Source organism: Tamandua tetradactyla, chromosome 7 (assembly GCF_023851605.1).
Source record: "Tamandua tetradactyla isolate mTamTet1 chromosome 7, mTamTet1.pri, whole genome shotgun sequence".
In the NCBI taxonomy this organism is placed as follows: Eukaryota; Metazoa; Chordata; class Mammalia; order Pilosa; family Myrmecophagidae; genus Tamandua; species Tamandua tetradactyla.
The window spans coordinates 88,972,991-88,997,357 of NC_135333.1; the positions used below are offsets into that span (position 1 = coordinate 88,972,991).

Genomic DNA, 24,367 nt, shown 5'->3' on the forward strand with positions numbered 1-24,367 from the left:
AGAAGGAAACAGAGGTTTTTGTGGCTGTGTTTCTACAAAGGCTTGACTGCCTTTGGATATAGCCGCAGGACTTCTCAGGCTGCAACTGCCCCAGGCATAGGCGGAGGTGAGCTCTTTTGGGGGCTTGTCTGGAGCCTGTGCCTTCCCCAGGGGAGGGGTGAAGCCCAACTCAGGTGGAATCCCTCCCTCAAGGAATTCAGACACCAGGGCTTGGTAATTTGAAGCCGTTAAAACCAGCCTACAACCTCTCCTCTGTCTCCACCACGCCCTCAGCAGGGAGGTCTGCCAAAGTTAAAGGTACCACATCATCTTATGCTGGTGGGACCTGCAGGCAAACAAGCGCCACATACTGGGCAAGATAAGAAAGTCTTTCAACCTGCTGAGTCTCATTCTCATGGAAAACCGATGCAGGTGACTCTTTCCTCCTGATAGGAGGCCAGTTTGGTCTGGGAAAATCCGGTTGGGGTCTGTAATATCTAAGTAGACCCTCCTAAGGTGGGGGGGGGGGGGGAGGCGGGGAGAGGCACCATACAAGCAGGGCAAGAAACAAGAACTGAAAAATTCTCCTGTGTTAAACAAAACTTAAGCTAGAGGTCCAGATAAAGCTGAATGGAATGTCAAAGAACAGATAGACAACAAATTCATCCAGCAAGAAAACCCTAGGTAAAAGAAGTGAAAGCAATCTCCAGAATAAACGAATTAAGATGATTAAATGCCTAGACACCAGCAAAAAATAACAAATCACACTAGGAAAATTGAAGATATGGCCCAGTCAAAGGAACAAACCAGCAATTCAAATTAGATACAGGAGCTGAAAATTAATTCAGAATATACTAACAGACATGGAAAACTTCATCAAAAACCAAATCAATGAATTGAGGGAGGATATAAAGAAGGCAGGGAATGAGCAAAAAGAAGAAACTGAAAGTCTGAAAAATAAATCGCAGAACTTATGGGAATGAAAGGCAAGGTAGAAGAGATGAAAAAAACAATGGAAACCTACCATGGTAGATTTCGAGAGACAGAACATAAGATTAGTGAACTGGAGGACGGAACATCTGAAATCCGGCAAGAAAAAGAAAATATAGGGAAAATAATGGAAAAATATGAGCAGAGACTCAGGGAATTCAAAGACAATATGAAGCACACGAATATACATGTTGTGTGGGTATCCCAGAAGGAGAAGAGAAGGGAAAAGGAGGAGAAAAACTAATGGAGGAAATTATCACTGAAAATTTCCCAACTCTTATGAAAGACTTAAAATTACAGATCCAAGAAGTGCAGCGTACCCCAAAGAGAATAGATCCAAATAGACATACTCCAAGACATTTAATAATCAGAATGTCAGAGGTCAAAGAGAAAGAGAGAATCTTGAAAGCAGCAAGAGAAAAGCAATCTGTCACATACAAGGGAAGCCCGATAAGACTATGCACAGACCTCTCAGCAGAAACCATGGAGGCAAGAAGACAGTGGGATTATATATTTAAATTATTAAAAGAGAAAAACTGCCAACCAAGAATTCTATATCCAGCAAAATTGTCCTTCAAAAATGAGGGAGAAAGTAAAACATTTTCAGATAAAAAATCATTGAGAGAATTTATGACCAAGAGACCAGCTCTGCAAGAAATACTAAAGGAAGCACTAGAGACAGATACGAAAGGACAGAAGAGAGAGTTGTGGAGAAGAGTGTAGAAAGGAAGACTATGCGTAAAGGTAAAAAGAAGGAAATTTAAATAGGACATATAAAATCCAGAAGGCAAAATAGTAGAAGAAAGTACTACCCATGCAGTAATAACACTGAATGTTAATGGATTAAACTCTCCAATAAAAGACATAGTCTGGCAGAATGGATTAAAATACAGGACCCATCTATATGCTGTCTCTACTCAAAGGACATGAGGGCAAGGACACAAATGGACATTTACACACCAATGTTTATAGCAGCATATTTACAATTACCAAGAGATGGAAGCAGCCAAAATGTCCATCAACAGACAGTTGGCTAAACAAACTGTGGCATTTACATAAGATGGAATATTATGCAGCTGTAAGACAGAATAAAGTTAGGAAGTATGTAACAACATTATGGACCTTAAGGACTTTATGCTGAGTGTGATTAGCTAGAAACAAAAGGACAAATACTGTATGGTCTCACTGATATGAATTGACATTAGTGAATAAACCTGGGATATTTCATTGGTCACAGAGACCATCAGGAGATAGGAATAGGGTAAGATATTGGGTAATTGGAGCTGAAGGGATACAGATTGTGCAACAGGACTGAATATAAAAACTCAGAAATGGACAGCACAATATTACCTAACTGTAATACGATTATGTTAACACACTGAATGAAGCTGCATATGAGAATGATAGAGGGAGGAGGGCTAGCACATAAATGAAATCACAAAGAAAGACGATAAAGATTGAGATGGTATAATCTAGGAATGCCTCAAGTGTATAATGATAGTGACTAAATGTACAAATTTAAAAAATGTTTTTGCATGAAGAAGAACAAAAGAATGTCATTACTGCAGTGTGCTGAAAATAGATGGTAATTAATATTTAAAAATTTCAACTTACGTGTGAGACTAAAGCAAAGAATGTTTATTTGGTACAAATTTATACTTTGACTAGTGCATCTCCTAATATAACTTATGTAGATAGTTGGTTGAACACCTTAAGTACATGGAACTTTGTATAAAATATGAGATTTTGTTGGTTTGTCCAGAGTGATGCCCTGATGAATCCCAGAGTGATTTGATCAGTGAGTGGAAAAGTATTTGCAAAGTCCCCTTCAGGGAATGGTGAGAACGGGGGAAAACTCAACTTCCCCAAGTTGAATTCTTGATATTCGCACAAGCAGTGTGGGCAACCAAAGCTATAGGCTAAGCCCCCATTCTTGGGGTTTGTTCATATGAAACTTCATCCCACAGAGGATAGGTCAAGCCTACTTAAAATTAGGCCTAAGAGTCACCCCCAAGAGAACCTCTTTTGTTGCTCATATGTGGCCTCTCTCTCCAGCCAACACAACAAGCAAACTCACCACCACCCCCACCCCCGTCTACATGGGACATGAATCCCAGGGGTGTGGATCTTCCTGGCAACATGGGACAGAAATCCCAGATGAGCTGAGATTCAGCATCACGGGATTGAGAAAAACTTCTCGACCAAAAGGGGAAAGAGTGAAATGAGACAAAGTGTCAATGGCTGAGAGATTCCAAACAGAGTCAAGAGGTTATTCTGGAGGTTATTCTTACACATTAAGTAGATATCACGTTGTTAACCAAGATGTAATGAAGAGGCTGGAGGGAACTGCCTGAAAATGTAGAGCTGTGTTCCAGTAGCCATGTGTCTTGATGATGATTGTATAATGATATAGCTTTCACAATGTGACTGTGTGATTGTGAAAACCTTGTGTCTGATGCTCCTTTTATCTACCTCGTCAACAGATGAGTAGAACATCTGGAATCAAAATAAATAATAGGGGGAACAAATGTTAAAATAAATTTAGTTTGAAATGCTAGTGATCAATGAAAGGGAGGGGGTAAGGGGTATGGTACGTAAAATTTTTTTTTTCTGTTTTTGTTTTATTTTTCTGTTTTCTTTTTAATTCTTTTTCTGAATTGATGCAAATATTCTGAGAAATGATCATGATGATGAATATGCAACTATGTGATGATATTGTGAATTGCTGAGTGTATGTGTTGGGAATGTTTGTGTTTCTTTCTTGTGATCTTTTCTTTTAATTAATAAAAAATTTTTTTTAAAAAAAATTTAGAACTTAAAAATGAGCCTCCTGGGTTTTGTTTAAATGACAAGTTTCTTTGGGGTAGGAATTAATGACATCTGTACCCTTTTTTGAGTAGGTTTCTTATATTTTGACTCTTAATGAAAAATAAGGGACTAAATAGATTTTAATTCAGCTCATTTTTAAAAATTTATCAAAGCAGTATATCAATGTCTATTCATTATTTCAGTTCTTTTGTTATCCCAAGAACGAATAAGAGTAAATAGAATGCTCAGCAGAGTAAAAAGCAAATCTTGCTTTAAGTCTGAACTCTTCTGTTTCCTTACCTTAGTTCTCTAGAGAAACAGAATCGATAGGAGATACATATTTGTGTGTGTGTGTGTGTATAATGTAAATACTTGGAAATTTTTTAATAAGAATTGGCTCACATAACTGTGGCAATAGGCAAGTCCAGATTCCATAGGGCAGACCGCAGACTTGGAATTCCATTGAAGGCTTTTGATGAATTCCCCAGTAGAAGCTGGTTCGCTGAAAGATGGAAATTCTTCCTTCTGATTGCTGAAATCATCAGGTCTCCCTTTAAGGCCTTCAGCTGACTGGATGAGCCTTCTCATTGTTGAAGACAGTCTCCTCAGTTAATTGTAATCAGCCACAGATGCAGTCAACTTACTGATGATTTAAGTCCATGGAATGTCCTCACAGTAACAATCAGGCCAGTGCTTGCTTGGCCAAATAACTGGACACCATAATCTGGCCAAGTGGATACATGAACTTAACTATCACAGGGGACAGTGTCATATAAAACTTACAATTAAAATTTAGAGTGCACACCAGCCTATTAAAATAAAGGTACCATATGTCTAGCTGTTAAAGAAAATTGTTTAACTTTACACTGTGTTTCTTAAATTTCTTTGGCTGTGAAACGCTTTTTTTCCCCCATAAACTTTAGTATCTCTTTGGCAAACTTTGACAAAGAACCTCATAACTGAGGAACACAAGTATGGGAATCAGCTTGGGGTCATCAGCAAGATGTCCCTTTCTCTGATTATATAGGGGGTTTATGAAACCACTTTGGCTTTGCATTGTATGCAGGTAAACCTGAAGCAACAGACTTGGAGAAAATACATTGTCAGTCCTTTCCCTCTATTTCAGCGTGGCAAAGAAGTGTTTTTGTACATTCTCTGAGAAAGTAATTAGATTTCTTCTCCCTCATCTCACATGTGTTCTGACTCTTCTGTCCTGGTGACCAGTTGGCCTAGAACCATCTTAGATCCTTTAAGGGAATGCGCAAGGGATTAAGTCAACATTTGTAGTAAATACTATTTTACAAGAGAAGTTTTTAGTGTTTTTTAAATAAACTTTTTAAAGTCACTAATGCTGAAACAGTGACATTTTAAACTTTATAACAAATTCAAATGTTCTCTTTATGAGATGTAATAAAACATTGGTTTAAACTAACGTTCTTTTTTTGAATAAATAGGAAGATAACCAAAAAAATGACAATCAAAATAAATCTTAGATTTATTAAATATGTGACACAAAGAGTTGAGAGTTTGAAAACCTACAGGGAAAAAAAATGTGTATAACTGATTTTAGCAGCCTAATAAGATGTTCTAATCAATGAAAGAAATCCAAGCATTTGATTTGTCTACATGAGAGTGTAAAATTTCTTGCTAGATTGTGCAGCCAACCAAAAGTCAAACGGTAGGGAAATGTAGCAAATATAGCCAAAGATTAATGTTTGTATTTTTTTAATGCTTCATATAATTTAAGAAAGTTATCAAACCTCAGTTAAATAAGTGAAAAAAGGAAAATAAGTTCAAGCAAGTGAGAGATAATGAATAAACATGGGGAAATTATCAGCCATCAAAGGAATCAATTCCTTCAATTAATATTCATTGCATATCTGCACCTGGGCTTGATGTTGGCGTTTCAGTGGTGAGGAAGATGGACCCCATCCTAGTGTGTTGCGGAGGGCAGGGGATAGTTGGGGGAGTGGGGGAAGACCATGGAAACTGGTTCAATTATTTATGATACCTAGCATCCTAAAACGACAAACTTTTGTTTTGTTTTGTTTTTAAATCTCAGAAATTATCCTAATGAAATAATTTTTTTAAAAAAGAATGGAAAAGGAAAGAAAAGAAACAGGTTATACAGTGAACAATAGGACTTGGTCAAGTAAATGAGCATTTTTAAAACCCAGTGAAGTGCAGTTTGATGATTAAAATTATAATTATGAAAGTGTCATAAGTGACTATAGTTGTCTGTGTGCTGCTGAATTCAGTTATGTAAAATAAGCTTATGGACAATAATGATAGAATTATTAAATGTTAATATTTGTTTTGTGTAATATTTATCTACTTACTAGAAGGAATTTATATATTTCATTTGAAATAATCTTTTCCCTTTTTTAGCTGACTGCACTTGCCAGCATTTCTGTAGCTGGAGACATGACCTGACACCCTGATGACTAGTCTTTGGGCCCTTGGGTGACTGCCTGGTGCACCATGGAACTTAAAGTATGGGTGGATGGAGTTCAGAGGATTGTTTGTGGTGTCACCGAGGTCACAACTTGCCAGGAAGTTGTAATAGCCTTGGCTCAAGCAATAGGTGAGTAATTGAACTCTCTGTGTGTCTGAGATAAAAGTACTTTTGGTTCTGGAATACATCTCACAGGCATACTTTACTTATCATTTTTCCAAGTTTAGGTAAACCTGTAATGTTGCATGTTTTCTGGCTACACCGGATTTCACTGATCTTGAATTTAGAGTCAGTACTGCCTTTCCTTTCCCGGTTGTTTAACCTAAACAGTGATTTATGAAACTAAGAATGTTTTCTTGAACCAAAACATAGATTCCTAGTTCTCAGAATCCCTCCTTACATAAATCCCACCTAGTATTTAAAGAGCTCTGATATTTTTGGAAAAGAAAATGCAACAAATTAACTAACATGGTCCTTCATTAGAAAGATAATATACACTTTTTAAAACTTATACAGAGAAGATAAATTTGTTCTTGTGACATCTCCTAGTTCTATCTTATTCTCCTACCCTATTTCAACTTTTAAGCTGATCTTTATATTTTATGCCTTAAATCCTGTTGCAATATGGTGAGGCATAAAAATCATCAGTAAAACCAGTAATTAAAAAATATATATTTTTGAGATATCTTCATACAACATAAAGGCCATCCAAAGTGTACAGTCAGTGTCTCACAATCTTATCACATGGCTGTGTATTCATTGTGGTGATCATTTTTACAACCTTTGCATCACTCCAGAAAAAGAAATAAAAAGAAAAAACTCATATGTCCCATACCCTTTACCCCTCCCTCTCATTGAACACTAGCATTGTAATCTACCCCATTTTTTTGTCCTTACTTTTTTACTCATCCGTCCATACCCTAGATAAAGGAAGCATCAGACACATTTTCACAATCACACAGCCATATTGCAAAAGCTGTATCATTATAAAATCTTCAAGAATCAAGCCTACAGGAACACAGTTCAACAGTTTCAGGTACTTCCCTCCAGCCACTCCATTACACCATAAACTAAAAAGGGATCTCTATATAATGCATAACAATTATCTCCAGAATAACCTCTTTACTATTTGGAATCTCTCAGCCAGTGAAACTTTATTTTGTCTCATTTCTCTCTTTCCCCTTTTGGTCGAGAAGGCTTTCTCAATCCCACGATGCCGTGTCCCGGCTCATCCCCTGGAGTACTGTCTCATGTTGCCCGGGAGATTCACATCCCTGGGAGTCATGTCCCACATAGTGGAGAGGGCAGTGAGTTCACCTTCCAGGTTGGCTTAGAAAGAGAGGCCACATCTGAACATTGAAAGAGGTTCTCTGGGGGTAATTCTTAGGCATAATTTTAAGTAGGCTTAGCTTCTCTTTTGCAGGAATAAGTTTTATAGGGGTGAGCCCCCAAATCAACGGCTCAGCCTATTGAATTGAAAACCAGTAATTTGAGTTTGTATTTGTACCTTAAATCCATCATTTAGCAAACACTGAGAGAAAATTGCTTGTTTCAAAACCATGCTAGATACTTAATGTCTCCATCTTTAAGCTCCTTACCAAAGTGTGGTGAGTGTAACCACAGTGCATTAGCACTCGGTAGAGGTGATCATGCCACCTGCATTGTGGCAGATGCACTCACTATTAGAAACTGGCAGCTCTATATACAGATGCAGAGAGGCTTTCCTTTAATACTGACATCTTCTTTGTCTTTTAATTTTTCCTTAACTAGAATAGCACTCTCGTGTTAAAACAGTGCTAAAAATCTTAAGCTTTCACATCTTGTGAAATTTACTTGCATTTAGAAGTAATATTGTATTTGGGGAGTTTGGGTTAATAATTAAGGAAGTGAAAATTAAAGCATTAGTATTTTCATATACTTTTTTTTTACCAACTTATTTAGTAATTGCACTTTTAAAAAGAGCCTCACATAATTTATTTGAATCAAAATATACAGTTTTTTTTTAAATTTTCTTTGCTTAGTAAATACTAGGATAAGCAAATGTTAAATCTAGCTTTGTTACATTTGGAAATCAAGCCATGGGCAGCCCTAAAACGAGTAGTTTTTACAAAAGTCAAGGTAGTTAGGAAGTGGCATTAGCAAAAGTAACGCTGCAGGTGAATGTCCTCCCTTAGAAGCAGTGAAAAATGAGCAGAATCAACTTTCATAAAACTCTAGAAGACCATCAAGACTAGGGAATAACTGAATAAGTGTTGAATGGGGGAAGGTGAGATCTAAAAACAGTAAGAGAGCTACAGACAAATTTACCTACCTAGATGCTTCCCTCTCACTCATATCCACATAATAGTTTGTGTAGCACCCCATCCTCACCCCTGGGTGGCAACCTGCATACATTCAAGTGCAGATCCTATAGTCTGATTATCAGTACATCTAAATGGAAATATTGGGTATCTTTCTACATCTGCCTCAACTGGCTCCATAGAAGCCTAATTCAGGGCACAGGTCTGGGTCCAATATTCTAGAAGTTAACAGGAACAGGGAAACGGTACAGAAAGGGGAACACAGCCACAGAGGGGATGCAGTGCTGAAAGCTGGAGTGTTAAAGTAGACCAGAGCATGGGAGCTGAACTTCCAAAGAGGAAAAATTGTTATTAAAACAAAGAGTACAGACCAGGGCCCTAGGAGGAGAAGCTGTGGGAAAAAAATTCCTGTTTTGGAGACTAGTCTCACATATTGGGGAATTCTTGGATTTTGTTCCCCCTATAATTTATTTTTTATCCATATTTTTTTTTACTCCTCTGTCCATAAACATAGATAAAAGGAGCATCAAACACAGGTTTTCACAATCACACATCATTATACAATCGTCTTCAAGAAACATGACTGTTGGAACACAGCTCTACAGTTTCAGGCACTTTCCTCTAGCCATTCTAATACACCATAAACTAAAAGGGGGATATCTGTATAATGTGTAAGAATAACCTCCAGGATAACCTCTCAACTCTGTTTGAAGTCTCTCAGCCACTGACACTATTTTATCTCATTTCTCTCTTCCCCCTGTTGGTTGAGAAGGGTTTCTCAGTCCCTTGATGCTGAATTCCAGCTCATTCTAGGATTTCTGTTCCACATTGCCAGGGAGGTTTACACCCCTGGGAGTCATGTCCCACATAGAGAAGGGGAGGGCAGTGAGTTTGCTTGCTGTGTTGGCTGAAAGAGAGAGGCCACATCTGAGCAACAAAAGAGGTTCTCTGGGGGTGGCTCTTAGGCATTATTTTAAGTAGACTTCGCCTACCCTTTGCAGGGAGAAGTTTCATAGGGGCAAGCCCCAAGATGAAAGAGGGCTCAACCTATTGATTTGGTTGTCCCTGCTGCTTGTGAGAATATCAGGAATTATCCAAATGGGGACACTGAACTTTTCCCCCTTTCTCCCTGTTCCCCCAAGGGGACTTTGCAAATACTTCTTTATTCACTGTTCAAATTACTCTGGCATATATCGGGGCATCACACTAACATGGACAACCCATCAAAATTTCATGTCCTATTCAAGGTTCCATCAGTAAGTTGGACTTTTTGATGAGGCAACTTCACCTAAGATGTAGCCTATCTCAAGCAGGACAGACCCTATTACGGGAGTACTTTAGAAGCTGAATAAATTTCATACAGAAAGAGAAGAAGCCACAGGGAGCAAGCAGCTTAGCTAAAGGTCAACAGAACCCAGAAGAGAAGAGAGAAGCCAGGAGAGGCCACAATGTGCACTGCCATCTGACAGATGAGTCCAGGACCAAGGATCACAGCAGCCATCCCCAGAATGCAGCAGAACACATTGCCTTGATTATGCCCTTGATTTGGACTTTATTCAGCCTCAAAACTGTGAGCTAATAAATTCCCATTGTTTTAAGACAGCCCATTGCACAGTATTTGCTTGAATAGCCAAAGAATCTAAAACAGCATAATACAAAGAAACAAGTAAAGAAGGCCCATTCAAAAGACCAAAATAAAGTGAAAACAATATAGTTATTGAAACAACTTAATCAAAAGGCATTAATTCAACTCTCCTAAATAAAAAATTCAAGGAGCTAAGGGAAAACATGGATATAACACAAAGCAAGATGATGATACATGAACTAAAGGAGGAAAGAAATTTTGAGAAGAAACCAAACACAGCTTTGGAAGATGAAAAACACAATAATGGATATAAACATATACTAGAGGGCTCTGGAGTAGGCTGAGACAGAAGGGTCCTTCACCCAAGCCCAGAGCAGATCCAAGCGGTGGGTCGTGTTGTGGCTGCAGAGGCAGGAAACCATTTTCGAGGATTCCTGATTCCTGATTCAGGTCACCGCTCACTGCCCTCTGAGCCTCGTGCGCTCTCTGCCCCCCAGCCCCACACACGCCCCCAGCCCTGCATGCCATGGAGAAGACAGAGCTTATCTGGAAGGTGAAGGTGGCTGAGCAGGCCAAGCGCTATGGCGACATGGCCACTTCATGAAGGCCATGAGGGAGCAGGCCGCGGAGCTGTCCAGTGAGGAGCGCAACCTGACCTCCCTGGCCTACAAGAATGTGGCCCGGGGCTACTGGGCCACCTGGAGGGTCATCTCCAGCATCGAGCAGAAAACTGACACATCTGACAAGAAGTTACAGCTGATTAAGGACTATTGGGAGACAGTGGAGTCGGAACTAAGATCCATCTGCACCACAGTCCTGGAATTGTTGGACAATAAGGATTTAATAACTAGTGTAGCTAATCCAGAGAGTAAGATCTTCTATCTAAAAATGAAGGGAGATTACTTCCAGTACCTTGCTGAAGTGGCATGTGGTGATGATTGGAAACAAAGGATAGATAATTCCTGAGGAGCTTACCAGGAAGCATTTGATAAGAGCAAGAAAAGATGCAACTCACACACCCAGTCCACCTCAGACTGGCTCTTAAGTTTTCTGTATTTTACTGTGAGATCCTTAATAACCCAGAGCTTTCCTGTACACTGGCTAGAATGGCTTTCTATGAGGCTACAGCAGAACTTGATACAGTGAATGAAGACTCATACAAAGACAGCACCCTCATCAGGTAGTTGCTTAGAGACAACCTAAGATTATGGGTATCAGACAGTGCTGGAGAAGAATGAAATTCAGCAGAAGGGGCAGAAAACTAAATGCATGCAGGGTGTCATCCATCTTCCCCTCGAGAAACCTTTTTACACATATCCGTTCTTTATTACGCTTGGATTTCGTATAGCAGAGAAACCCATTCATGTGTGTGGAATAAACTGTGTATAGTCTTTTCACACTGCAGCTTTGGTAAAACTCCATTCCTTGATTTGTGTTTGTCTTGGCCTTCCTGGTGTGTGGTACCGCAGTAGAAAAGTATTAATGTCTTCATTTCATATAGACATAAGTAACTTCCAACCATTTATGTCGAAGACTAACATGTATCTGGTATTTAAGTAATCTGAACCAGTTCTGCAAGTGCCTGTGTTTCATATTACTGTGAAGATATAAAAAAGTAGTTAATTACAATTAAAGAGTATTCTACATAACTTCTTAATTTCTACATTCTCTCCCTTACTTTTCTTCGGAGATTTCCTTTCAGTAAGCAACTTTTCCAATTCTTAATGTATTCCTTTTTAGTAGGAATCCAAAAGTATTAGATTGAATGGAAAAGCATTTGACATTTCTGGGCTGTGGGGGTCACAAATTGAAATACCTCCTACATAATATAGTATGGAGGTCATGTGTATCTGTGACACCAGGGAGTTTCCTTATTCACTCTTCATATGCTGCTGTTTAAGTTGACAACTTCCCTTCCCAATAAAAATTCACTTAGAATCCTGCCTTTGTAGTTCTGGTATTCACTTTACTATGTAATAGAAGTAGTATACTTATCTAGGGATGCCTGGAAATATATAAAATTGGCACTACCTTTCTTAAAGTGTTTTACCATGGATCAGTGTTATGGGCTATCTCTTCCTCAGATGTAAATGATACCTGGTTAAGTGTTATATGGAATCAAGTGGACATTTTAGAACTTAAAAAAAAATGCACTAGAAGAATTCAACAGGATTTGAAGAAGCAGAAGATAGAATCAGTGAAGTAAAAGAATAATTGAAATAATTCAGTCTAAAGAGAAAAAAGAATGAAAAAAAGTAAGCAGTGCCGCAGAGAAAGTTCTGAGAGCTGCAAGAGAGAAGTAACTTGTTACATACAAGAGATCCTCAATAAGATTAAGTGCTGATTTCTCATCAAAAGTCATAAAGGTAAGAAGCAAAGGAATGATATATTTAAAGTGGGATAAAAGTTGCCAGCCAAGACTTCTATATCCAGTAAAAGTGTCTGTTTTTACATTTCCTGGCTGCTGAAACAAATACAACAGAAATGTGTTGACTCATACTTTCAGAGACTAGAAGGCTTGCTTCTTCCCAGGGTCAGTATCTTCTGGCTGGTCAGCATCTTTAGCGTTCCTTGACTTTTCCATCACATGGGGGTGTGCATGGTGGCATCTTCTCCTTTCTCTTCCAGGTTCTATTGATTTCCAGCTCCCTGTGGCCTCTTTCACTGCATGACTTTCACTCTGTTTATAAATGACTCCAGATTAAATCCAGCCTGTATCAGTTGGGCCACACCTTAATTGAAGTAACATCGCAAAGAGATCTTACTTACAGTTGGTCCACTCCTACCAGATTGCTGCCCAAGACAGTGGTACACAATTCATTTCACCACACTGTCCTTCAAAAGTGAGGGAAAGTTTAAAACATTCCCAGATGGTCAAAAGCTGAAGGAATTTGTCACTACTGGACGTGCCATACAAGAAATGCTAAAGGGCGTTCTCCATGTTCAGAGGAAAGCCAGTGGATAGTAGCTTGCAGCCATGTGAAGAATAAAGATTGCTAATAAAGTTAACTACGTTGGGTAAATACAAATGTTGGTATTATTGTATTCTCGATATGTAACTCTACTTTTTATTTTTTATAAGATGTAGAATATTATTGCATAAAATAATCATATTTCAGTATTATTGGGCACATGGCATATAAAGAGATAATGTATGACAAGAGCAACATAAATAAAGGAGCAGAAATTGTGTATCACAAAGATTAAGTCTGTTAGAGACTTAGGATGTGAAAAAAGAGACTCATGGTAACCACAAAGTATCTAAAAAAATTAACAGAAAAGAAAATGAGAAGGGGATCAATCTGTTACACTACAAAAGATAAACTGTACACAAAAAAAGGCTGCAATAGAGAAAATGAAAGACAAAAAAGATATAAGGCATACAAGACAAGAAGACACCAGGGTAAAATGTCTGAAGGAATTCCTGCCTTATCAGTGATTGCTTTGAATGTAAATGGATTGCACTCCCCAATCAAAAGATACAGATTGGTAGAATGTATAAAATGGCATGGTCCAACTGTATGTTGTTTACTAGTGACTCACAAATAGGTTGAAAGTAAAAGAATGGAGAAAAAAGTACTCCAGGTAAAAAGATAACCAAAGAGAGATGGGATAGTTATATATCAGACAAAATAGACAGTAAGTGAAAATCTGTTACAAATGACAAAGAAAAGCACTATATAATAATAAAAGAATGAAATGTGACCCCACCATACAGCATATAAGAAAAGGAAAGAGCTGTTATAAATGCATATGCACTTAATCACAGAGCCCGAAAATACATGAAGCAGACATTAACAGAAGTAGAGGGAGAATTATAAGCTCTACAGCAATAATCAGAGACTTCAATATAGCACTGTCGATACTGGATGGAACATCTAAATAGAAGAGCAGTAAGGAAATGGGCAAGTAAGGAAACTTGCCCATTACTATAAACGAACTAGAGCCAACAGATATGTACTGAACACTCCAACCAAAAATAGCAGACTACTCCCCCCAGTGACAGCAAACTCAAATGCACAAGGATCACTTTCCAATACAGATCATTTCCCAATACAAACCACATATTAGGCCACAAAACAAGTCTCAATAAATTTTAAAACAATGAAACTATACAAAAGCATCTTTTCTGGCCGAGATGAAATGAAACTATAAACAGAAGGAAAACTCACAAATATGTGAAAATTAAACAACATATTGTTAAACAACTGGAGAGTCAAAGAGGAAATCACAAGGGAAATTAGGAAATATCCTGAGAAGAATGAAAAAAAAAAAACACAACATACCAAATGTTCAGATGGAAATTTATGGCTATGAATGCCTATATTTAAAATAAAAACTCAAGTCAATAACCTGACTTCACATCTAAAACTAAAAAAAGAATAGCAACTAAATCTAAACTTTAGTAGATTGAAAGAAATACAGATGAGAATAAATGAAATAGAGAATTGGAAAAAAAATGAGAAAGTTAATGAAACCAAAACCCAGTTCTTTTAAAAGATCAATAAAATTGACAAGCCTTTAGCTAAACCGAAAAAAAAGAAGACAGAAATTACCAAAATCCGAAATGAAAGGTAGAGCATTACTACGGATCTTACAGAAATTACCAGGAGTATAAAACAATATATGATCAACTTTACACCAACAAAGTAGATAATCAGAGGAAAATGCCAGGGACATGTGGCCTCGTTGTTAAATTCTACCAAACATTTACAGACAAATTAGCACCAATCCTTCTCAAACTTTTCCAAAAAATTGAAGAGAAAGAAACTCTTACTAATTCATTCTATAGAGCTAACATTACCCTAATTACAAAGCCAGATAAAGACATCATGAGAAAAGAAAGCTACAAAACAATTTCTTTCAAGAATATACACGAATCTTCAGTAAATAGCAATGAATCTAAGCTCATATTAAAAGGATTATATGCCATGACAAGGGAGATATTTCCCAGGGATGCAAGGGTGGTTCAACATAAGAAAATCAATTAAATGCCCCACAATAACAATATAAAGGGGAAAACCAACATGATCATCTCAGTTGATACAGAAAAGGCATTTGACAAAATTAGCACTCCTTTATTTAATCACTCAGAAAAATAGGAACAGAATGTATCTTTCTCAGCACGATAAAAGGAATATATGAAAACCCACAGCTAACATTAAACTCAATGGTGAAAGACTTAAAGCCTCCTGCTGAGGTCAGGAACAAGACAAGGATTCCTGCCTTCCCACTTGTAATCAGCATTGTACTGGAAGTCCTTACCAGAGCAATTAGACAATAAAAAAGAATTGAAGGTCCAAATTGGTCATGAAGGGCTAAAACTATCTCTATTTACAGATGATATGATGCTTTTATAAAAAAAATCCCAAGGAATCCTCAAGAAAACTGTTTGACCTGATAAACAAATTTAGCACAGTTCAGGCCACCAGATCAACACACAAAAATCAGTTGTTTCTGTATACTAGCAAAGGATAATGCTGAAATAGGCATTTAGAAACAATTCTATTCACAATGACACCACAAGAATAAAAATAATCACTACGGAGTATAAGTCTGTACATTGAAACCTACAAAACATTGCCGAAAGAAATCAGAAGCCTGAATAAATAGAAAGACAGTTCACATTCATGGACTGGATGATTAAATATTAAGACGTCAGTTCTACCCAAAGCGGTTTACAGATTCAGTGCAATCACAATCAAAATTCCAATAGCCTTTTTCACAGAAATGGGAAGGCCAATCATCAGATTTATTTGGAAGGGTAAGGACCTTCCGCATAGCCAAAATCACCTTGAAAAAGAAAAACAAAGTTGGAGGACTCACACTTACCAATTTTGAAACTTATCACAAAGCTGCAGTAGCCAAACAGCATGGTACTGGCACAAACACAGACATATAGACCAACGGAATTGAGAGTGCAGAAATAAGCTCTCCTACCTTTGGGCAGTTGATTTTTTTTAATCGTGCTCCAACTGCTTTATTTTCTAATTTAAAGAAAACAAATTAGAAAAATTATGCTGTTTTAAAAGCAACTGTTAAAAGGAGATGTTTGAATAAGAATGTCAATGACCCAAGTTTGCAGTACTTGTCTTGGCCAATTGATTTTTTGTTTAGTTCAACATAACATACAAACACAAACATTCTTACCATATGACCATTCTATTCTTGATATATAATCAGTAACTCACAATATCATCACATAGTTGTATATTCATCATCATGATCATTTCTTAGAATATTTGCATCAAGTCAGAAAAAGAAAACAGAAAAAATGCATACCTACAATACCCCTTACCCCTCCATTTCATTGATCACTAGCGTTTCATTCTACTAAATTTATTTTAACATTTGTTCCCCCTATTTATTTTAATCCATATGTTTTACTTGTCTGTCGATAAGGTAGATAAAAGGAGCATTAGACACAAGGTTTTCACAATCACACAGTCACATTGTGAAACCTATATCATACAATCATCTTCAAGAAACATTTGGCCAATTGATTTTTGACAAGGGTGCCAGCTGTATTCAATGGAGAAAGAATAGTCACATCAACAAATGGTATGTTATTCATATGCAAAACAATGAAGGTGGAGCCCTACCTCCACATGCAAAAATTAACTTTAAATATATATCAAGGATTTAAACACAAGAGCCAAAACCATAAAATTAAATCCTTTGAAAAAAACATCAGGATAAGCCTTCATAAACTTCAGTTTGGTAGCAATTTCTTAGATAGGATACAAAAGCACAAGTAACTAAAGAAAATATAGATTTAAAAATTGTGTATATCAAATAACTATCAGAAAGTAAAAAAGCAACCTAGAGAATGGGAGAAACTACTACGCTTATGTGATTTTTAATGTCTAGATATATATGACAAGAAAAGGACAACTCAGTTAAAAGATTGGCAGTGGACTTGAATTGATATTTCTCCCAAAAAATATACAAATAAGCACAGCATGAAAACATGTTCAACATCATTAGTCATCAGGGAAATGTAGGCAAACCAAAACCAAGAAACTATACTACACACTCAATAAGATGGCTATATTAAAAGAAAAAAAAAAAAAAACAGAAAAGTGTTGGTGTGGATGCAGAAAAACTGGAACTGCTATACATTGTTGGTGGCATTGTAACATGGTACAGCCACTGTGGAAACAGTTTGGAACTTCCATAGAAAGTTGAATATAGAATTGCCATATGACCTGGCAGTTCCACTTACTGATATATATTTAAAGAATTGAAAGCAGAGACTTGAACAGGTACTTGTTAAATACCTGGTGTTAAAGCAGCATCATTCACAATAGGCAAAAGGTAGAAGCAACCCAAGTGTCCATCAACAAATGAATGGATAAACAAAATGTGTTCTATATACACAATGGGGTATTATTCAGTGGTAAAAAGAAATGTTCTGATGCATGCTACAACTCGGATGAGTCTTAAAGACATTACGTTGAGTGAAATAAGCCAGATATGAAAAAACACATACTGTATATCTCTATTGTATGAAATACCTATGATAAACAAATTCATAGAGGCAGAGAGATTACAGGTTTCCAGGGCTTGGGGTGGGCATAGGAAGGTGTAATGAGTTAGGGAGTTATTGTGTAGTGGGTACAGAATTTCTGTTTGAGTTGATGAAGTTTGGGTAATGGATGTTGGTGATGGCAGCACATTATTGTGAATGTAATTAATACTACTGAATTATATACTCAAAAGTGGTTTAAATGGGAAATTTTGAGTTGTGAATATGTTACAACAATATATGCATCTGTCCATATGGTAACCATATTTTCTGTACAGAAATTTAAGGGTGTCTGGTATATGTTTACCCATACCTGATGTACCAGAGATATTAGGTGTGTATTTAGCTATTTGGATAAAATGTATACCTGTTGGTGAGCAAGTTAAAAAGATGTTTTAACTGAATATTCCCATTTTTGCTTTCTCAATAATTCAATCCAAGACCTATTTTGAAAAGTTAACAACTTGAATACAGATGTTTTGTGATATTCTCTCAAACTTGGCTAAACAACTCTTGGTATAATAAATACTTCATTCAGTTCAGAATTCATATGATAGATACTCAGCTAGCAGCCAGCTAAGGGCTATTGATGCCATAAGATATTCTCACCATCGAATTCCGTTTGCTGATACTTGAAAGTTTTTTTATCTGTCTGGTAATAAGACTGATTGATATTCAGAGTCTCAACATTAAATGAAAATTTTATAGCATTTTGACTTTATTTCTATAAGAAATAATAGTGGATATATTAATTAGGGAAAATTGGTGTTATAACAACAACAACAAAAAAAACAGGATATCCATGGCTTTTCAGAGTAAAAAGTTTAGCTATATTATTGGCCAAGTATGGACGGACTGAGCAAAACCACAAATACTTCTAAAAACTTTAAAGTGAAGCAACTGTTAGACTTGCTTCTTGGGCTTAAGTCCACATATTTGCCTATGGTTGAGGGGTGGGGCACAATATATATATCTGTATCTATATAGATGTAGATATAGATATTCTTTGTGAGAGTTATTGAGTTTTTCTGAATAGCTAAAATTGTTTTGGGAAAATCAAACACTTAACAAAATATGAAAATATGAGCCCAAATTGGTCACTTACAAATATATGACTGCTGACATTTCCTGCGTTAGGGTATTAATTATTCAAATTCAATTAGAAAAGAACTGAAAACAGAACATAGTTTGAAAAAGGATGCTAAGTGTTTCTGATAGTTTAGAAAGAAATCCTTTTTACACTATTGTGGGTCTACCTTAACAGATTTAATTTAGGTGGTAGAAATAGGGTATATTCTCAGGTTAGAGAGAAGAACTAAAAGTGAAAGTGTGATTAATGCACTTAATTTGTGTAAAGTGGTTAAACTGCTCAGCACTATGGTTTGGTTACCATACATCCAGGCCTTTCTGAGAGATTCTCAATATTAAATATTCTACCTTGTTGCCTATCAGCTATCCTAGAAATTTCACAGTATCAGGTTCAAACTTCCGTACCTGTAAGTAAAGCAAAAAGCCTTTCACAGATCATCCGCCTTAAGTTATGGTCAAAAAACACATTGGCTTTTACCATATTGCTAATCAAAAATATGAAAAGGAGTGGTCTTTGGGTTCAAAAACACCATGACAAGTTCTGGTTTAATATTTATCCATTGATCCGAAAGATGTTCTTTCTCTTCGGCATATTTTTTTACTGTTCATGTGCCAGCAGTCCTCTACCTCTAAACCAGTGTTTCTCAACCACGACCATGCTTATTCCAGGCCCCCCAGGCTGAATCTGTATTTGGCCTTTTGTGCTACACATCAGTCAAAGATATCTTGCTGAGCTTGACCCTCTAGAGTTAGCATGAGGAAATCAATAGCTTCTTAAATGCGCTTTTTCAAACTACCTGCATATCCCCCTTCACCATCTTTATATCACCTTATCCCATATTGAGAAACACGACTCTGAGCCAGTGTTCTCAACCTTGACAACTTAATAGTTTTCATGGGAAACGTTCAGCAATTCCATGAAAAGTCTGTAAGGACCCAAGTTGAGAAACTTTGCATGAAAAGTTAAGTACTGTTCTCACTTGGTGCCACAGGGGTCAGAGACACAAGTGAAGATGCTGCAATCATGTGGCAGTATTTTTATGTAAGATATTTGTCCAGGTAATCCTGAACAACTGTGTGTTACTTTGATTTAGATTCTTAAATTTAAAATGCAAAATTAAAAAATTACTACAGAAATCTTGTGGCTCCCTCCCCAAGAAGATGTCTGTGGAAGGAGCTAAATTTGAGAAACACTGTCCTAAATGATTGTCAATTATTACTTTTTTCTTTTTCTATTCTTTGAAAATTTAAGAATCCCTTACCATATAATTTAGTTTTGTGTTCTAGAATTGCAAGATTATGTTCCTTTTCTTTTGTGTTCTTCAGTGTGATTAATTTGTTTTCTAATAAAGAACTCTGAGATGAAAAAATATATATATATGAAAAGGCTATATTTCTGCCTTCCAGGAGTCTAGTGTTTAACATAGAAACAAAGTACAGCTAACAAAAGATTCGAGAGGAAAAGAAGGGAGGAGGAAGGAATCAGGGAAATTGAAGGAGAGGCTTTCTCATCCACACTAGTTTGGTACCTGCTACCATTTAAAGTATCAGAGATTCAGAATTTCTCTCTATTCCCACATTTTGTGCTCCTGTTTTCATACCTCCTTCAACTGGAATCAGAGCAAGCATTCAATAGAAACAGATTGGGGCTGGAGCCCAAAGTAGAGTGGACTATTCCTAAGAAGCCATGTTTTATAATAGTTCGTCCCAATAAGATCGGTTTTGGAAGATACACATTTTATACTGAACTCTAGTTTTATTATTTGTGAACACCTGTTTCTCTTCCCTGGAAGCCCTTCCAAAGTTGGAGTCTTGCTTGATTATCTTTCATATCCCATTGATTTGCCTAAAGTAGGCATTCAGTAAAACTTAGTTTTGAAAATAATGTTGTCTGCTAGAAATGTTTTTTTCATCCAGAATATCCTGGATTTTCAACACATCTGACTTTAAAGGTGTCGTATAATGGACAATAGACTCATATTCATTTGTTGTGTATTATATGTCACCTCCCACAATTTTTTGTGTATTCCCATAGCTTAAAGTCATGTCTGGCATGCAGGAGACAGTCAATACATATTTGTGATTAAATGAGTAAACTTTTAAAAGTTGTTTTCCTTTGTCGGAAGCTGAACTAGGTGACCACCAACGTCCTGTCCACTCCTAATATTCTATTTTCCTTTAGAAGATAAAAAAAATATCTTTATCGTCACATTTAACTCTTAATTTCATGTGTAAAATAATCAAATTTTAATTTACAAACTGATCAATTTTTGTATGTTTATAAAGTAATATTATAGACTATTTTGAAATTTAGAGAATCACAAAGGAAAATGGTCCACTCATGATCCTACCTCTATAAGTAAATACTTTATAAGCATTGTGTTTCTTTGAACCTATAGATGTGCTTTATAAAAGAAAGATTATGCTCATCATAGTTTTAAAGTCTCATTTTTCTTTTATTCTATTTTGAGTTAATTTTCCATGTTATTTACTCCTTACAACCATCCCATAAGGAAGGCAGTATTATCCCTGCTTTACAGATAACCAAACTGAGGTACAGAGATGTTAAATAACTTGCCCAACCCCATCTAGCTAGGAAGTAGAACCTTGGTATTCAAAAGCAAATGGTCTGAGTCCAGAGCCCTAATCTTTCTCTCTCTGTTTTTTTCTTTGGCATGCTGTATGGTGGGGATCACATTTCATTCTTTTTCCATGTGAGCACCCCATTAATGCAGCACCATTTGTTGAATTGTTTGTTTTTGTTTGTTTGCTTTTGAAGTGCATGGGCAAGCAAGAATTCTACAGTCCCTAATCTCAATGACTATTATATGGTATTAGTTAGAAAATAGCATTTCTGATTGAAGTATTTTGAAACAAGAATAAAAAATCCTCAGCATTAAAATATCCTGCTTTTTTTATAGTCAATTCAATAAAAATACAATTTTTATATTTGCAAGAATAATCTAATCACCCTTAGTTCTAAGTGATTTTCATATCTTTTGCATCTATAATAGATTATTTTTAAGGAACATAAATACATGTTATTCACAGCATGCATTAGTCAGGATGAGTTAAATTATACTGCATTAATAAACAGTCCCCAGATATCTGTGGCTAGTAGTGATATGTTTAACTGTTGTTTTGATTAATGTTATTTACATAAAGTAACCAGCACAAGACCTAATAGAAGGTGCTCAATGAATGTTTTCATTATTTTTAGTAGTAGCAAGTTTGTCATATAACCCTAAATAGTCCGTAAGTTAGTTATTAGTAATTCTGTTATTACATGATATTCTCACCAACATTTTGGGAAAATATATTTTGAATGATTCAACTAACAATTGAATGCACAACTGATGACTGGTTGTACTCAGCGATTCTTCTTTTTTATTGCTGCCATCATAAGATGGCATAAATGAACTCTGTGATAAGAATTATTCTAACATTCAGTACTTGAATGGTATAATAGAAAATTCATTGATGGAATTTGCAGAATACATGTATATCATTGTGAAATTGCTTAAAATTCTTTAAATTTTAATTTCTTCACTGATAAAATGAGGATCATATACCTATCTTTGACTCACAGAACCAATTAAGATAATATATATGAAAGTGTCCAAATCATTTGACAAACTAAAATGGTACAGTATAAGCTCTATTCCTTAGATCAACGTTCATTGTAAGAATTGTAAGTCAACATGGAAGGGATTAGTTATGTTCACTAGAGTCTGCGTAAGAATCCTGAATGTATAAGATATTTAAAAAAATTTTTCATCAAAATGTTTATAATAAAGCCCAAGGAGCAGATACATTTTTCACTGTTATCTGAAAAATTCAGTGGTATAGAAAAGCTTGTTATACAATAGATAAAAAATAAGTCAGATGTTACTGGCTTTACTTCTCTGTCCAGAACCATGAAGCTATGTTAGTATTAAATTCATAACAGATTAGTCCCAGCTCTCTGTCACATTCTTTTGAATATTTTCAATGATGTGTAATCTTTATATTTTGTGGGGAAAGATTTCATACAAGGAAAAGAAATCAATTGTTTAAAACTAAAACTTGCAAGATAGGTTGGTGATCAAGTTATTTAATAAAATTTATATCCCAGGGCCTGGTACTATTTCTAACAAACAGTAAGTGTTCAGTATATATTTGTTGAATATATTAAAAGATGTGCATATTAAATTATTTGTTTTATGGCTCTAAAGAGAAATTTCCTAAAATTGTTTAAATAGTTGCAATTTAAAAGTGGTTGAAATTCAGATGTATTGTATCTGTGTTACCCACATTTGAATATTTGAGTTGTGGTGTTTATTACTTTGTACGTATATATATGTTTTAAATTAGGAGAAAGTAATGTTATCTTGTTTCCTTTGATCGATGACAGTAATCCAGTAAGATTCTATTGATGCATTAAAATCCATTTATGTCGGGTACACTGGTGGTTCAGTGGTAGAATGCTCATCTTCCATGCAGAAGACCTGGGTTCAATTCCCAGACCATGGCACCCAAAAAAAATAAAAAATCTCTTTATGTGATTTTTCTCCATATATGAAGCTACTGATTCTTGGGTATAGACTCAGTTGCTTCAGCTACTTAAAATTATAATCAGATATTTTATTTATCATTTTCTAACTGGATCACCAACCCATCTTGCAAGTTTTAGTTTTAAATTATTTGACAGTGGCTTACAGGCCTAAATAGCCAAAATATCTTAAATTGCAAATGTCAAAAGTAGGTAGATTTATTTTATTATTTTACTTTAAAGTGACTTTCAACTGCTCTCAAGATTCAAGTTTCCTTAAAGGAGAACATATATAAGTATGTTCCTTCTGAGTTGCATATTTTTACATCCAGATCTCCACGTATGGACTCAGTAATTGAAAAGAGACTGTTACTGGTTCAGAAGCTCATGAACTTAAAAGGAGCCATGGATGATAAATCATGAGCTGTATAGACCATTATTATAATTGCTAGATAACAGAGTCAGGTTTTTGTCTTTGTTAGCAATATTAACTACTAATGGACAGTTTAACAAAATTAATATGATCAGTCTGACCCAGCGACCTTAAATGAAAATATTTAGGAAGATGTTCAAACTTAAGATGGTTACAGTGTCTTCTGAAACTTTATCTTACTTTCATTAAGTAGGTTCAGAACACTCTTTATTAAAATATGATTTTATTCTTAGATGGTAATTAATCTTTTAAAATTTTACCTTATGTGTGAGACTAAAGCTAAAAATGTTTATTTGGTACAAAATTTATATTTTGACTAGTGCATTTCCTAATATAACTTATGTAGACAGCTTAATTAAACACCATAAGTACATGGAACCTTGAGTAGGACATGAGATTTTGTTGGTTTGTCTAGAGTGATGCCCCAATAAATCCCAGAGTAATTTGAACAGTGAATAAAAAAGTATTTGCAAAGCCCCCTTCGGGGAATGGTGGGAAATGGGGAAAATTCAACTTCCCCAAGTTGAATCCTTGATATTCTCACAAGCAGTGTGGACAATCAGAGCTATAAACTGAGCTCCCAATCTTGGGGTTTGTTCAGATGAAACTTAACCCCACAAAGGATAGGTTAAGCCTACTTAAAATTAGGCCTAAGAGTCACCCCAAGAG

At 36.0% G+C, this 24,367-nt stretch overlaps 1 protein-coding gene and 1 pseudogene across 7 annotated transcripts in view; both read left to right on the plus strand.

Annotated features, from left to right (window-relative positions):
• The window catches only part of RASSF8 (Ras association domain family member 8), a 196,457-nt gene that overhangs the window by 157,673 nt on the left and 14,417 nt on the right, over window positions 1-24,367 (plus strand). For all 7 annotated transcript variants that reach the window (XM_077170342.1, XM_077170346.1, XM_077170343.1 and 4 more), the window contains one exon: window positions 6,166-6,361. In XM_077170342.1, the coding sequence (XP_077026457.1) occupies window positions 6,259-6,361 (103 nt within the window). In that variant the 5' untranslated portion in view covers window positions 6,166-6,258. The remainder of the gene's footprint in view (window positions 1-6,165; window positions 6,362-24,367) is intronic.
• On the plus strand, window positions 6,368-21,629 carry LOC143691603 (14-3-3 protein theta pseudogene; annotated as a pseudogene).